This window comes from Cyprinodon tularosa, unplaced genomic scaffold (genome assembly GCF_016077235.1).
Source record: "Cyprinodon tularosa strain WSP-4 unplaced genomic scaffold, ASM1607723v1 ctg1195, whole genome shotgun sequence".
NCBI lineage: Eukaryota > Metazoa > Chordata > Actinopteri > Cyprinodontiformes > Cyprinodontidae > Cyprinodon > Cyprinodon tularosa.
In genome coordinates, this window is record NW_024037998.1 from 1 (window position 1) to 15,000 (window position 15,000).

At 38.4% G+C, this 15,000-nt stretch overlaps 1 protein-coding gene across 1 annotated transcript in view; it reads left to right on the forward strand.

Moving 5' to 3' along the window:
* The first annotated feature begins 1,070 nt into the window (after positions 1-1,070).
* The window catches only part of abcb4 (ATP-binding cassette, sub-family B (MDR/TAP), member 4), a 30,681-nt gene continuing 16,751 nt past the window's right edge, over positions 1,071-15,000 (forward strand). The window contains exons 1-16 of the mRNA XM_038269323.1: positions 1,071-1,194; positions 1,565-1,706; positions 2,793-2,844; positions 2,925-3,116; positions 3,217-3,388; positions 6,066-6,190; positions 6,498-6,669; positions 6,764-6,877; positions 8,632-8,742; positions 8,840-8,965; positions 13,406-13,609; positions 13,704-13,874; positions 13,998-14,159; positions 14,259-14,444; positions 14,607-14,753; positions 14,839-14,943. Of these exons, the coding sequence (XP_038125251.1) occupies positions 1,174-1,194; positions 1,565-1,706; positions 2,793-2,844; positions 2,925-3,116; positions 3,217-3,388; positions 6,066-6,190; positions 6,498-6,669; positions 6,764-6,877; positions 8,632-8,742; positions 8,840-8,965; positions 13,406-13,609; positions 13,704-13,874; positions 13,998-14,159; positions 14,259-14,444; positions 14,607-14,753; positions 14,839-14,943 (2,202 nt within the window). The 5' untranslated portion in view covers positions 1,071-1,173. The remainder of the gene's footprint in view (positions 1,195-1,564; positions 1,707-2,792; positions 2,845-2,924; positions 3,117-3,216; positions 3,389-6,065; positions 6,191-6,497; positions 6,670-6,763; positions 6,878-8,631; positions 8,743-8,839; positions 8,966-13,405; positions 13,610-13,703; positions 13,875-13,997; positions 14,160-14,258; positions 14,445-14,606; positions 14,754-14,838; positions 14,944-15,000) is intronic.

The window sequence follows — 15,000 nt, forward strand, 5'->3', positions numbered from 1 at the left end:
GAGCTGCCAATCACCAGAGTGGGCTTCTCAGTGGGTGTGTCACTGAGTGGGGAAAACCGGTTAGAAACGTGAACGGGTTGGTGGTGACCAGTGGGCAGAGATCCACGACTACGCTTTCTGCGTACAGTTACCCAATCGCCTGGCTGCTCAGGCACTTTTGGAGGACAGCTACGTGGGGGGCCTACTTCAACAGCCTGAAGCCTGGATTCTAACTCTGACACCCTCGCCTCCAAAGCTACAAAAATACTACACTTATTACACATCCCATTATCACTAAAGGAGGCAGAGGAATAACTGAACATCTGACACAGAGAGCAGGAGAGAGGAGAGGAAGAAGGAAGAGTTGGAAAAGAGTCAAGGGAGGGAGAGAGAGAAGCCATAGCAATGCTAAGCTAGCGCTAGCCTAGGCTAGCTACTTCTTGCTATCAGAAATAAAACCGTGTGAAACTGACAAGTGCTCAGTAGAAAAGTGCAGCAGAAGGTGCTATGTTTTAAAGTAGTCAGTTAGAGTTACTTAGATACAGAGATATCACAGAGAAAATAACTTAACTTCAGATGGAGATCCTCTGAACAGCTGCACACTCAGTTGCACACTCAGTTAATCCAAACAGGAAGTGAACAGGTCCAAAAAAAAAACTAACTTTAAAATAAAGTTAAAATATAGAGTGATTTTAAATGGCTGTTGTGTATTGTAGGCTAATCCAGAGGAATATTAATGATGTCATCACAGCAAAGATGATTAAAATGTACTATGAACATGCTAAAGGTGAAAGGTGCTGAAGATTCACTTTCACTGTACCTTCACCTCCCAACCAAGTTGATAAAGTTTGAGAATAAAACATAAATATTAAAGCCTTTAGAATTTCTTTTGAAGTTAACATTGAAAAAATAAACTTGCATTTGTTTTAAAATGTTATTCTTCATTGTTTGTTTCCTGTTTTACACCTTATACCATTTTGTGTTTACATAGTGAACAATACACTTCAGCCATAATCTTAACTTTTATCTTATTTTAATTTTTGTTAAGGCTTTTTGAGTACAGTATTTTACAAAAAAAATGTTTTGTTAAACAAACCCCCTTTTGTGCACAATCATTATAGTGAAAGAGAAGAGAATGATGAAAAGACAGATAAGAAGAAGAAGAAGAAGAAGGAAAAGGAGGCGAAGGAGCCCATGGTTGGCCCATTCTCCGTGGTAAGCTTAGCTGCAGCCCTGATCCCCTCCTGTCAGAAAGATGGCCTTCATCTGTAAATATTTTTCCATTTTTCGCTTAATTTAAAAAAAGTGGTGTGAACTGAAATCTGTTAAAATCTAGTGAATAGGATTAATGTTAAATAAAAATGTTGAACGCTTATACAAATACGTAAAACTCTGTAGTTGGTTTTCAAATACAAGCATAATAGAAACATGTATGCGTGAGAGAAGTACAGCAAGAGAGGAAGTTGGAGATCGGATGGGAGTGCATTACATCCTGCTGTTGTTCGGCTGAAGTCCACCGGTGTCCTGCTGCTTTCAGATAATACCTTCATGCAGTATGTCTCTGATGTCTCTGTTTCTTGTGTAGTTAAGGTTTGCAGACAGCTTGGACATTCTCATGCTTTTAGTCGGGACTGTGATGGCGATAGCCAATGGGGTGGTGCTTCCTCTCATGTGTATCGTCTTTGGAGACATGACAGACAGTCTTGTTAACAGTGCAACCCCCCCCAGTGAGTATTCCTATATGTATAGATGAGTATCTGTATGTATACATGTACACTACTTTAAGCAACTGACCAGACAGACTTTTCTGCAGTCGGTCACACTCATTTCCATTTGTCACATAACAATATCTGATGGTTTTTATTTCAATTAGTTTGTTCTATATTTTTGTTTAATCCTCCGCTTCACAAGTAGTTTTCACGTACTAGTATATTGTTTTTTTTTTTTATTCAATGAGATGTTTAATCTACATAGCTATAAGTAAATGGTTGACATAGATTAGCACTACAGACTGAAATAGTCAGATTTTATTACTCTTAAGCAATCATTTGGAGAATTAATTTTTTTTATTAAACCATGTAATCTTGTGGATTTTTATTTTAGTACAAATGACTGTCATGCTGCTCCTCACTGTATTTCTTCCATAGGATGTTTGAACCAAAACGTAATTATACATATACATCATAGTACAGGTTATATTAGGAGTCTGCTGCAGTTCAGGAGCAACAAGTGGCTCTAACTAAATTAGCAAAGTTCTTTTTTTATTTTTTTTTAATTTATGGTAAAGTAATAAAAAGGTAGTTTTGTAGGTAAAATGTACTACCAATTTACTGGTACTATTTTGACTCCGCTAATGTATTAGCACGCTTTTTGTAACCAAAATATAGAAATGTATTTTGCTCTTGAATCTTTTAAAGATCATAATATATGTCCCTTTTATGGTTTTAACTAATAAAGATATTTAGAGTAATGTGTGTTTACTCAATTATAACGCTAATAGCAGTGATCCTCAACAAACAACTGTAGATCCCAATGTCTTTACTCTTATAACAAAAATACTGCCAACTTTGGGGGGATACTGATCTACTATGAACCTAGATACACAATAAGTTGAATTAATTTACTTTTTTAGAAAAAACATTTTGTTTTTATGAAATCCTACATGTTTATATTCCACTAGATGCTGATATTTGACTTATGATTGTCAGTATAATTTTTTTAGGACAAATGATTACCATTGGACATATTAGTTTAAGCCAGGTAAAACTTAATGGAACTAATGCTATTAATGAAATAAAATTTCCATTCAACAGATTTCACCTTCTCAGAAAACATGACCAACCCATTAGAAGAGGAAATGACGACGTAAAGTTTTACACAGATGTCATTTAAAGTGTCCAGATGTTAGTCTAAGGAACGCTTCATACAGTAGGTTGTTCTTTTAGGTTTGCCATCTACTATTCCATCCTGGGAGCCGTCGTGCTGGTTGCGGCCTACCTCCAGGTGTCTCTCTGGACTCTGGCTGCCGGGCGGCAGGTTAAACGCATCCGCAAGTTGTTTTTCCACAGAATCATGCAGCAGGACATCGGCTGGTTTGATGTGAACGAAACAGGAGAGCTCAACACACGACTAACAGAGTGGGTAGCAGAGACATCACATGATGCACACATACAGTTTGGGAAGTGGTAGTGTTGCTTTGCTAATAGGATCGATCTTTGGTTCTTTTTATCCTTGCAGTGATGTCTACAAGATCCAGGAGGGAATTGGTGACAAGGTGGGGATGTTGATCCAAAGTTTTAGTAGCTTTATCGCAGCTTTCGTCATCGGTTTTACCAAAGGATGGAAACTGACTCTCGTCATCCTGGCTGTGAGCCCAGCTCTGGGGATCTCAGCTGCACTTTTCAGTAAGGTACAGAAATTCAAACCGCATTGGTAGATATTGTTTTGGTGTTCTTTTTGACTGAAGGAGCTTCACTTCTGCCAGCCTCAGTTCAATCCCCCAACATAGAATTCTGCAAGTTAGAGGATATGACTAGCTGAAAGTTTGCCTCTGAAGATGCACAGCCATCACAGTGGTGGGAAGGGTTAGGGATTAAACTTTGGTTTGATTAAACTTTTTTTTTTTTTTTTTTTTTTTGCTTTTCAGTTTGATATGGTGGTAAATTGCTAGGCCAGTAAGAAGCGGCAAAAGGTGGGTTGCTGTAATTGTGACTGCTGTGTACAAACTAGTTAATTATTACCTTTCTGTGTGACTGCAGCTAAATTAAAGTACATAGTGTAGTTTTGTCTTATGTTGTGTGCAGGCTAACTGATAAGGTGGTAAGCGGTGCGCAGGATTCTCACCAAGTTGTTGAAGAAGCATAGTTACGCCCACTGTGCTTAAATGCACTGGGAGAAGGCCCAGATGTCAGTCACACAAAGAAATGTTTTATAAAGAAATGCATTTTTCGGGCATGTTTGAAGTTTTACACCTATTTTATATTATCTTTAAAGTTTGATCTTTATGTTCTATTGGTGCAGAATGTTATTACATGACTTTACAGTAGTTTTTAAGACTATTTAATGAACTCTCACTATTTTGGTAAAGGTTTCACAAGTTAAAAATTGGGTTTAAAAGATTCTGCTCTGACTATAAAACCATTTAATCCAGGTTTGTGGTATCTAATTATTGTAGTTTGACCCTAGATTAGAATAAAGATGTTTTTATGTAGTAACAAAAAGAGGCATAATACCCTTTTTAGCATTTTCCCCATATCTGAACCCACAATCCCACATCAACTTCAGCCTTGTGAACCCACTGCATTATGAATCACAAATAACATATATAATGACAAAAATTGATCAGTTTGGGTGTCTGTTATGTTTTTAATAATGTCAGTTTAAGGACATTTTATAAAATCTATTTTGACAAAAAATTGCTAACAATGTAAAAAAACTCAGCCAGCCCATAGCTATGATTTTTAGCTCAGTTGGCTAAAGTTAGCTATTAGCTTTTACGGTTGTAACCGCTGATTGGGTTAAAATTGGTGGCTAGTTAAAGCACTTTGGGATTAAAGTCATTAAAGCTGATTAAGCTTTTATACTACGATGCATACTGACATTCAGTCATGTAGTGTATGTTGTAGACATACAGTAGACTTCAATAATAATTTTAACATCATTATAATGGTCTATAACATTATTAACTTTTTAATTCTCCATGTGGACATTGTTACTGTTAAGTTGTGCTTTTTAAGACTAATACTGTACTAAGGACTTTAATAGACTATTGCATGTGTTGACGATAAAGAAGTACAGCTATAGCCTGGCCAACAAGACTGTCTTATGCTGCATACACTGCATATCAGCCTGGAAAGGTGCAGGTGGAGCCTGATTTCAAAGCAGAATTAACTGGGGCAGAGGAAACTGGTTGGGACCAATCGGATAACCACAGATGCAATGCAAATATGTCTCACTAAAATAAAATGTTCTTGCAGCCAGTTGTTGAAATTGTTATAAATATAAACGGCTCTTTTGGTACATAATAAAGAACATAATTTAAAGTTGCTGTGTTGCAGCTGCAATCTTGACTATTGTGGTTACAGAAAAGCACTGTTGCATTATGGACGTGGCGCTGTAACTGCTCCAGTCTGTTTAGGACCAGAAAATGTTGAGCTGCCCATTTTAGCTATTGTCCATAAAGTGTGTTCATAAAGGTAGTTCCTAGCAAATCTATGTACATTTACAATGGCTTGTGCTATTATTCCAGCTTATTCATTTATTATCTGATAATTAGCAGTATGAGCGTTACTGATTTTCTAGGGGTGATTATCTGCTACCTATGCAGCCTGCTGGGTCCTAACTTCCAGCATAACACAGAACAGAACAATGGCCTAATGGCCTATTGACAGACGATGTGTATGCAGCAGGAGATGCTGAAAGTCTTTGCAATTCCACTATTTGCCATTAATAAGGTCTACGTGCATCTTCATAACCTTCCCTACCAACAGAATACATAGTATTGCTTGAGATGATCTGTACATTGACTGTATTACTGCATGTGTGTGATCTAAATCTTCAGCTGTCAGATCTGCACATGTTACATTATTGACGTTTACTGTTCATTCTTAAGGTATTAGTTGTTCATTTAAGAAAAATGACAAGTAACACCTTAAAATTTACTTTTTTTTTCCTGCAAAGGAGCGATTAGGAAATGCATATGTTAGGCTTTCAGTTAATCTTCTATTGTTATCTCATTGATGAATATCTGGTCTACCTCATGGTCTTTTTAAGAAAGCTGCAGACCTGTATTCAACTTGATTACTTACATGGCTGCACTTGTTGAGCCTTGGTTGGCCTTTGTGAAATGGATAAATCCAGGAAGCCCTAATCGTGCTAGGTCAAGCCTGGCTTTCTCTAATTCTGGATGCCAGGATGAGATATTTTTCCTCTGGATTGCAAGGAAACCATTATGTTTTGGTAAAAACTCAGAGCAAGGACCTTATTCAGATATTTCTTATCAGTTGACATATCCATGATGTTGTGAGATTGCCCTGGTTTTAAAACATCAGTGTTAGACACATTTGGGCCTCTTTCTATGTGAACAGTTGCTGACAAACTTCACTACCAAAGAACAGAGTGCATATGCCAAAGCTGGTGCTGTTGCAGAAGAAGTCCTCTCTGCCATCAGGACGGTGTTCGCCTTCAGTGGTCAAAAGAAGGAGATTGAGAGGTGAGTTTATGGTGGCTAAACATTGGCTGCAGCTATATTTAAAATCCACTTTACTTTGGAAAAAAATTAAAGGGAGCTTTTATTTATTTTATTTGTTAAAACCAAATAAGATATATCCTGTAGGGATGGATGCTGTGTAGTAAAGTAGTTAGTGTCAGCAGAGAAAGGCTGTAATTGAATAACAGTATTTTTATGGTGACACTAATGTTGCATTTGTTGGGTTTCTGTTACATTGCAATTCAATTTCACTGGTGCATATTTGTGACCTTTTCCATGCCTGGTTCTGAGAATGTGGGCTTTATTCTAGATATCACAAGAACTTGGAAGATGCTAAAACGATGGGAATAAGGAAGGCAGTCTCTGCTAACATCGCCATGGGATTCACCTTTCTGATGATCTACCTGTCTTATGCTCTGGCCTTTTGGTATGGCAGCACCCTAATCCTGAGTGGGGAATACACCATTGGATCTGTGCTCACAGTAAGCAAACACACATTGTCTGCTTGATCTGTTTAGCTCAATTTAAAATTAAAATAGTGTTTGCTAAATAAGAGCATTATTTCCTTTTTATTAGGTATTTTTTGTTGTGATCATTGGAGTGTTTGCAATGGGGCAAACGTCTCCCAACATTCAGACGTTTGCTAGTGCCCGCGGAGATGCCTATAAGGTGTACAACATCATCGATCATGTGAGTAATGCAACAAATATGAACTAACGCACACTTTTTGTCTGAAGGCGTGTTGTCAGATTTTATCACTGAATGTGCATTGCTGCACTTTGGCACACTGTGAGGTTCCTTTGAAGCAGCCAACAGCCAACTATAATGACTTGAAGGACTTTTCTCTAATTGGAGCCCCTGCTGCCTTAGAGAAGAACTGTGGGTCATTCAGTTGATGCTGCACAGTTTTTTTTTTGTTTTTTTTGTGTGTGTAAATTCACTTTCATTTAGTGAATCCAGCTTATTTTCTCAAATTTAACATCCACCCAGTGACTTTTAATGCAAATTGTTAAACATCAACTTAATTTTTCAAACATTTTTCTTAAAGAGTAAAAAAATTGTTATGAATTAATCTAAAATAAGAAGCCTTCTTGTTGGGCTTAGGGCATGTGTGCATGCATTTTTAAGATGAAGAGTTCTGCAGAAATCTATTTCAAAAATCAGGTTTACTCAACATCTGTTGCTGTAGGAACATTCCCCCCAGACTAACCTTTTCTGATTTAGTCTGGAGATTTTTGTTGCAGTTCTGTGCATACAATAAAAAAAATATTCACTCGTTTTGTTAAGACACAATACTGGAGGTTTTTAAAAACTTTATATGTTATATAAACCTATGATTTAACCCAAGCATCAATCTTCTTTAGTGCCATCTTCCATTCTTTTGCAGCTTTAGCACTGTTTCTGTCTTTAAAACACATCCTCCATTTTTTTTTTATTCATTAAAATATGTAGTTCCAGTCGTGTGAAATTGGCACTTCCTTTTGCCTGTTGTCATGCTGACTCTTTGAATCTGGGCTCCACTGATGATGGTTTTTCAAACTTGATACGCAAGTGTTCAACTGAGTGGACCTACTTAGAGTTAATTGAACTAATTCACACAGCAGGCTTTATGCAACTGAAAATTCAGTTTCCAATCTTAGGCTAGACCAGTTTTCAAACTTAGTGACCAAGGTGTTTTAATTCTGATATAGTCTAAAAAAAAAACTTGGGATGATGCCAATGTTGCTCCATTTTTGTTTTAAAAGCTGTTAACAAAAGTTTGGAAAATTATGTATCTTTATATCCCTCTCTCTTGGTACTTACATTTCAAAGTGCAAAGGTGATTTATATAAAGTTTTACTGCACAAGCACAAAGGTGAGCCTTGAACAAAGCAGCAGTTTACCAAAGCATATAGTAGTGTGAGAAAGCTTTAAAACAGCTCTGTTTGTATAGTTTGGCCTCATTTTTAAAAAAGATGTTGAAATTGTCAGGTCGTCATTTGATACGTGCTTTTATGGCAGGGGATTTAAAAATCTGTTCAAATAAAATAACAATAACCCATTACTGATAGAGGTCATAGTCACTCAGACAAGAGACGACTCACCTAAGTAGGTCTTGAGGCTCAATTCTTCTCAGAAAATTACATATGTCAAAATAAGATGTGATATGATTTATTCATGATAATTAATTTGAATATAAGCATCTAACCTAAAGAATGTTTTACAGAGCAAATTAGGGGAGAGGATAACTTTAATATATTTCTGAGTCTTAGTGCATCAAGAAAAGCAGTTGAAAACACAAAGAACTGAGGAAATAAACATTTGGTCTCGCTAAACCTGCTCACTCTAATATGGAAGGCGAACAGCCTTCCTCCTATTGTTCGTTTGAAGTTATTGTCGGAATATTTGAATCCCGATTTGGGCAAAGAAAACAATTTCACATTTCTGTTCCTTTTTATCTGCAGAATCCAACTATCGACAGTTATTCAGAGACTGGGTTTAAGCCGGACCTGATCAAAGGAAACATAGAGTTCAATAACATCCACTTTAGCTACCCGTCCAGGCCTGATGTCACGGTTGGTTCCACATCTACTGCTCTATGGAAGAACTTCTACAGTAATTTTTTTTGTCAGTTTAAACAGCTAACAATGGAATCATTGGTGTCCTCCTCAGATATTAGACCAAATGTGCTTAAGTGTGAGCAGTGGACAGACCATGGCGTTGGTTGGTAGCAGTGGATGTGGTAAAAGCACTACGATCCAGCTGCTGCAGAGGTTCTACGATCCTCAGGAAGGATCTGTAAGTAATGTTATTATTGTAAACTATAGTGAATACTTTGTCAGTAAATTTGTGCTTTTGCAAATATAACTCAGAAAGATGTATATCAAATGTATAACAGGATCTAATGGCTTTTTGTTTAAAATAGAAAGCACTACCATTTTTACTGTTATTATCATTATTATTGTAATGTGTGATATTGACATATTTTTGCAGGTCACCTTGTGAGGAAAACAGAATAAATTCAGTGTTACTTTCCTTTTTTCTTGCAGAATATTATGAGGTTTCCCTATTCTGCCGTTTGTAGAGTAACACAAAGGCACTCAAACAAGCTGATATAAATAGTTAAATAGTTAGAATCTGTTGGCTTTCTAACAGAAACAGCACTTGTTGCCAGATATATTTTTATTAGTGTTTATTTAAAATTAATTACATTGATTTTGCTATAGTGAATTGTTTAAAAAAAAATATATTTTTTACTCAGCAGAGGCCTAAAACTGCACTAAAGCAAACGTAGAATTACCTCATACCATACCAGTTTATTTGCAGTGTTGGCAATGTTACTTTGAAAAGAAAATTATTTATAGTTACTAGTCACTTCTCCCAAAAAGTACCACCTTGCGCGGTTCCTTGCCTTCTAGTGGCGATCTACTGTACGGTACTGCTAAGCAAACCAACATGGTGGCGCCTGTGAAATTCAGGAAGTTATGTTTTGTTATAATTGTGATTTTTTCATTTGTGGAGAGTCAGGCAAAGAAGGCAGCCTTTGGTGAATTTACTTAACAAGAGTCGGCTTTTGGGAAGTAGATACGACAAACAATATTCAATTCAATTCAGTTTATTTATATAGCGCCAAATTCACAACACAGGCAGGCAGACGAGCTCCGAGCCAGCTCCCATGCCAGAGGACGAAGAGAGCACATCCACCCAGGCACGGTCAGAGAAACAGGACCACACTGGAAAACAGGCCGATCTCCAGCATCTATAAACAAGGGTGTTGATGGAAGCAGCACAGCTGATGTTTCTCTCCAGGATGGCGTCACAGCCAGACAGGAACAGACGAGGCAAAGCTACTCTGAGGAAAAGCAGAGAGAGCATAACGTTAGAGATTGAACTAACAGATTCTGCAGAATAGGAGAATAGAGAGAGAATGAAGCAGAATGATGAAATGGGGGTCCCTATTAGAGACTGACACGGGAGTGGATTTTCACTCCTGTCCCGTCCCACTCCCACAAAAAAAAATGGTGTCCCGTCCCAGAGTAGAAATCTAAATCCTGTCCCGTCCCACTCCTGGTGAAATTACTCCCACTCCCATCCCGCTCCCATTCAGAATGACTCCCGCTCCTGCACCACTCCCATTCTTGTTGTTTTTGAGCGCGGGTGAAAAACTCAGAGCGGAAGTTACTATTGGTTTGCTCCCGCTCCTGTCTGCTCCCGTTAATGTTTAATCCTGTACCGTCCCAATCCCGTGATCGTTACTAATACTGACTCCCATCCCACGGGAATCCCACGGGAATCCCTCGACCCATGGGATTCCCGAAAAAATGTCAGTCTCTAGTCCCTATGTCCTCCAGAAGTCTAAACCTATAGCAGCTCAACTATAGAGATAGCTCAGGATAACCTGATCCACTCTAACTATAAGCTTTATCAAAAAGGAAAGTTTTAAGCCTACCCTTAAAAGTAGACAGGGTGTCTGCCTCATGGACTAAAACTGGTAGTTGGTTCCACAGGAGAGGAGCCTGATAACTAAAAGATCTGCCTCCCATTCTATTTTTAAAAATTCTAGGAACCACTAGTAAACCTGCAGATTGAGAGCAAAGTGCTCTGTTAGGAACATAAGGAACAATCAGATCTATGATATAAGATGGAGCATGGCCATTTAAGGCTTTATATGTGAGAAGGAGGATTTTAAATTCTATTCTGGATTTAACAGGAAGCCATTGAAGAGAAGCCAGGATAGGAGAGATATGATCTCTCTTTTTAATTTTCACCAGAACTCTGGCTGCAGCATTTTGGATCAGCTGAAGGCTTTTAACTACAGTTTGTGGACTTCCTGATAGTAAAGAATTACAATAGTCCAGCTTTGAAGTAGCAAATGCATGGACTAGTTTTTCAACATCACCCCTGGACAGGATATTTCTAATTTTTGCAATTTTCCTCAGATGAAAGAAGGAAATTCTAGAAACCTCTTTGATATGGGATTTAAATGACAGGTCCTGATCAAAAACAACACCAAGAGTTTTTACTTTATTATCTGAAAGCAGTTTAATCCCATCCAAATGAAGTGACTGGCTAATCAGCTTCTTTTTCAAAGACTCTGGTCCAAAGACTAAAACTTCTGTTTTTTGTGCATTCAGAAGGAGAAAGTTAAGAGTCATCCAGGTTTTTATGTCTTCAAGACATGCCTGTAATTTATGTAATGGGTTAGCTTCATCTGGATTTATAGACAGATATAGCTGGGTATCATCAGCATAACAGTGAAAATTAATCCCATGCTGTCTAATAATTCTACCAATTGGGAGCATGTATAAAGTAAAGAGAATTGGTCCTAGCACTGATCCCTGTGGTACTCCACAGGTAACCTTTGAGCATGTTGAAGATCTGTCATTAACATGAACAAACTGAATTTTATCAGATAGATAAGATTTAAACCATTCTAGTGCTGTTCCTTTAATTCCAACAAAATATTCAAGTCTTTCTAAAAGAATATTATGGTCAACTGTATCAAATGCAGTACTGAGATCCAACAGGACGAGCACAGATACAAGTCCATTATCTGAGGCCATGAGAATATCATTAGTGACTTTCACCAGAGCTGTTTCAGTGCTATGATGAGCTTTAAAGCCAGACTGAAACTCTTCAAAAAGTTAATTATGGTGTAAGTGATCGCAAACTTGTTTGGCAACTACTTTCTCAAGAATTTTAGATAAGAAAGGAAGATTGGATATAGGTCTATAATTGACCAAGACATCTGGGTCAAGAGACGGTTTCTTAAGCAGAGGTTCAATTATAGCAACCTTAAAGGCTTTAGGTACATATCCCTGTAACAGAGATAGATTAATCACATCTAAAATGGAGGAGGAGATCAAAGGGAATACCTCCTTAAATAACCTGGTTGGAACTGGATCTAACATACAAGTTGAAGGCTTAGATGAAGACAATAATTTTGCTAACTCAGAAAGTTCAACTGGATCAGAGCAGTCTAAGCACGGTTCAGATTCCATGACTACTTCAGATACAATCGTGGATAGAGGAGTGCTTATGATCTTATTTTTAATAAGATCAATCTTATTTATAAAGAATCCCATAAAATCATTGCTGCTAGGAGCAGGTGGAATGGACGGTTCAACAGAGCTATGGCTCTGGGTGAGTTTGGCAACTGTATTAAAAAAAAATCTTGGATTATTCTTATTCTCTTCTATTAATGAGGAGAAGTATGCTGCTGGAGCGATATTTTCTCTCTAGTTTCCTAGCATTTTGCTTCAAAGTGCGCAGCTCTGCATTAAACCAAGGAGCAAGCTTTCTATTTTTAACGGTTTTCATTTTCAAATAGTCCAATCATGTCTGAAATTTCATGATTACGGAGGCCGTAAGGAGAGACGCGGTCTGCTCATGCGCTCTTTGTTATCTGAGAACTGAGCCAGAACTGAACCACACTGATCCCTACTGATGAACTGGTTCCAGTTTAACACAGTTCGGTTGTGTCTGGCTCGGTCCAGTTCAGTATTGCGTACCATTTACACTCAACAGTGATCTCGGGTTACCTTGCTCAGACCAATCTCAGCACGGTTTCAAAAGGTTAGTGTAAATGGGGCTTATGTCTCTCAGCTGGCCTGGGAGCACCTCAGGCTTCCCCAAGCAGAGATGGAGAAGGTGTCTGCTCAAAGGAAAGTCTGGAAGTCTCTGCTGAGACTGCTGCCCCCGCGACCCCGTCCCCGATGAAGCAAAAAACGACAATGCCGATTTGCACAATCTTTCTTTTCAAATATGTTAATAAAATATGTAAAACCTTTACAGGCAGCGGAGTCTCATTGCTTTTTCAACACAAAGTTAGTGAAACAAATACTTCCAGAAGGTTATATTTATATAGTTACTTAGATCCAGTGGCAAGACATGAACCCCTAACTCTGTACAAATTTGTCCTCTGAATGCAGCCCACAGAAAATAAGATTAGAACAAGGTAGCTTGTTTGCATACCAGAAGTTACACTTTAAAATAAAGTGTGGATGGGTATTTGGTTAAAATGTTTACTATTTACTGGGCAAGAATCTTTTTGTCTGGATGAGACCATAGCAAACATTTCTTTTATAGAGAGTAAAAATATAACAAGTAGTGAAGAATACACATGAAAAAGTAACAGAAAATAATATTTTTTCTGAAAATTAAGTAAATCTAAGGAATTGCATATAAACCTTAACTCTATACCTCTTGTTCTGCATCTGCTGCTCTGAATCCATGCAGGTATCTATTGATGGCCATGACATCCGCTCTCTTAACGTTCGCTACCTCAGGGAACTGATAGGGGTGGTGAGCCAGGAGCCCATCCTTTTCGCCACCACCATCTCCGAGAACATCCGCTACGGCAGACCTGACGTGACACAAGAGGAGATTGAAACTGCTACCAAGGAGGCCAACGCTTACAACTTCATCATGAACCTTCCTGATGTAAACTCAGACTTTTGCTACCATTTCAGCCACATTAGTAATTAACTACAAATATTATTTTGGTCTAATGTGATGACCTTACCATTCTGAGCAGAAATTTGAGACACTTGTTGGTGACAGAGGAACTCAGATGAGCGGAGGCCAGAAGCAGAGGATTGCAATTGCTAGAGCATTGGTCCGCAAACCCAAAATCCTTTTATTGGATGAAGCAACGTCTGCACTGGATGCTGAGAGTGAGACCATTGTGCAAGCTGCGCTAGATAAGGTACGGTTCCAGGCAAAAGATGGAGTGACTGTTGAAAGTTCTATGGATATTTGTATCTTCCATATTAAAACAACGTTTGTACACCTGCATTTTTCCACAAACTAATACAACTGGGTTGCACAGGTGCGTCTGGGTCGTACCACTCTGGTTGTGGCTCACCGCCTCTCCACAATCAGAAATGCTGATGTGATTGCAGGCTTCCAGAAAGGTAAAGTTGTAGAACTGGGCACTCACAGTGAGTTGATGGACAAAAAAGGAGTCTACCACACGCTGGTCACCATGCAGGTATACATACATATGGATACATATGTCTCCAGATCGGGTGTTAGAAGGGCTGTCTTTTATAAATTAAACCCCCGTGGGTTCCGCTTTTCCTCTCTCCAGACCTTCCAGAAAGCGGAGGAGGGGGAAGATGAGGACGAGCTGTCAGCAGGTGAAAAAAGTCCCATTAAAGACATCATGGAGTCTCCTCTGCTGAGGAGGAAATCTACAAGAGGCTCTTCATTCGCTGCTTCGACTGGAGAGAAGGGAGAGAAAAAGCTAAAGGATGAGGAGGACAATTTGGACGAGGTGTTGTTTTAGGTTACGTTTCTAGAGTAATATTTTATTTGTTGATTTGAAAAACGGGGAAAAAATTACAAATCTTTATGAAACTCTTGATGCTTAGAAGACATAAAAGCTCACACGTCCTGAATCCTTTCTCAAGATATTGCTCAAATTCTCTCCCTACAGGAAGAAGACGTCCCCATGGTGTCGTTGTTTAGGGTGCTGCTTCTCAATGCTTCTGAGTGGCCTTATATTTTAGTAGGGCTGATTTGTGCCATCATAAATGGAGCGATACAACCTCTCTTTGCCGTCCTCTTCTCCAAGATTATCACTGTAAGTCACTGCCAGCCCTGTTATCAATTCTGGATATGCCTTCTGGAGGGTTAATAACAAACTGGTTGTATTAATCTCCTCTCAGGTGTTTGCGGAGACAGATCAGGACCTTGTCAGAAAAAGAGCCAACTTCTTTTCTCTCATGTTCGTCGTAATTGGAGTTGTTTCCTTTGTCACCATGTTTCTACAGGTAGGCACACACTTTTGATCTCACTGGGCACAATCGATATTAGCCAATACGATAAAC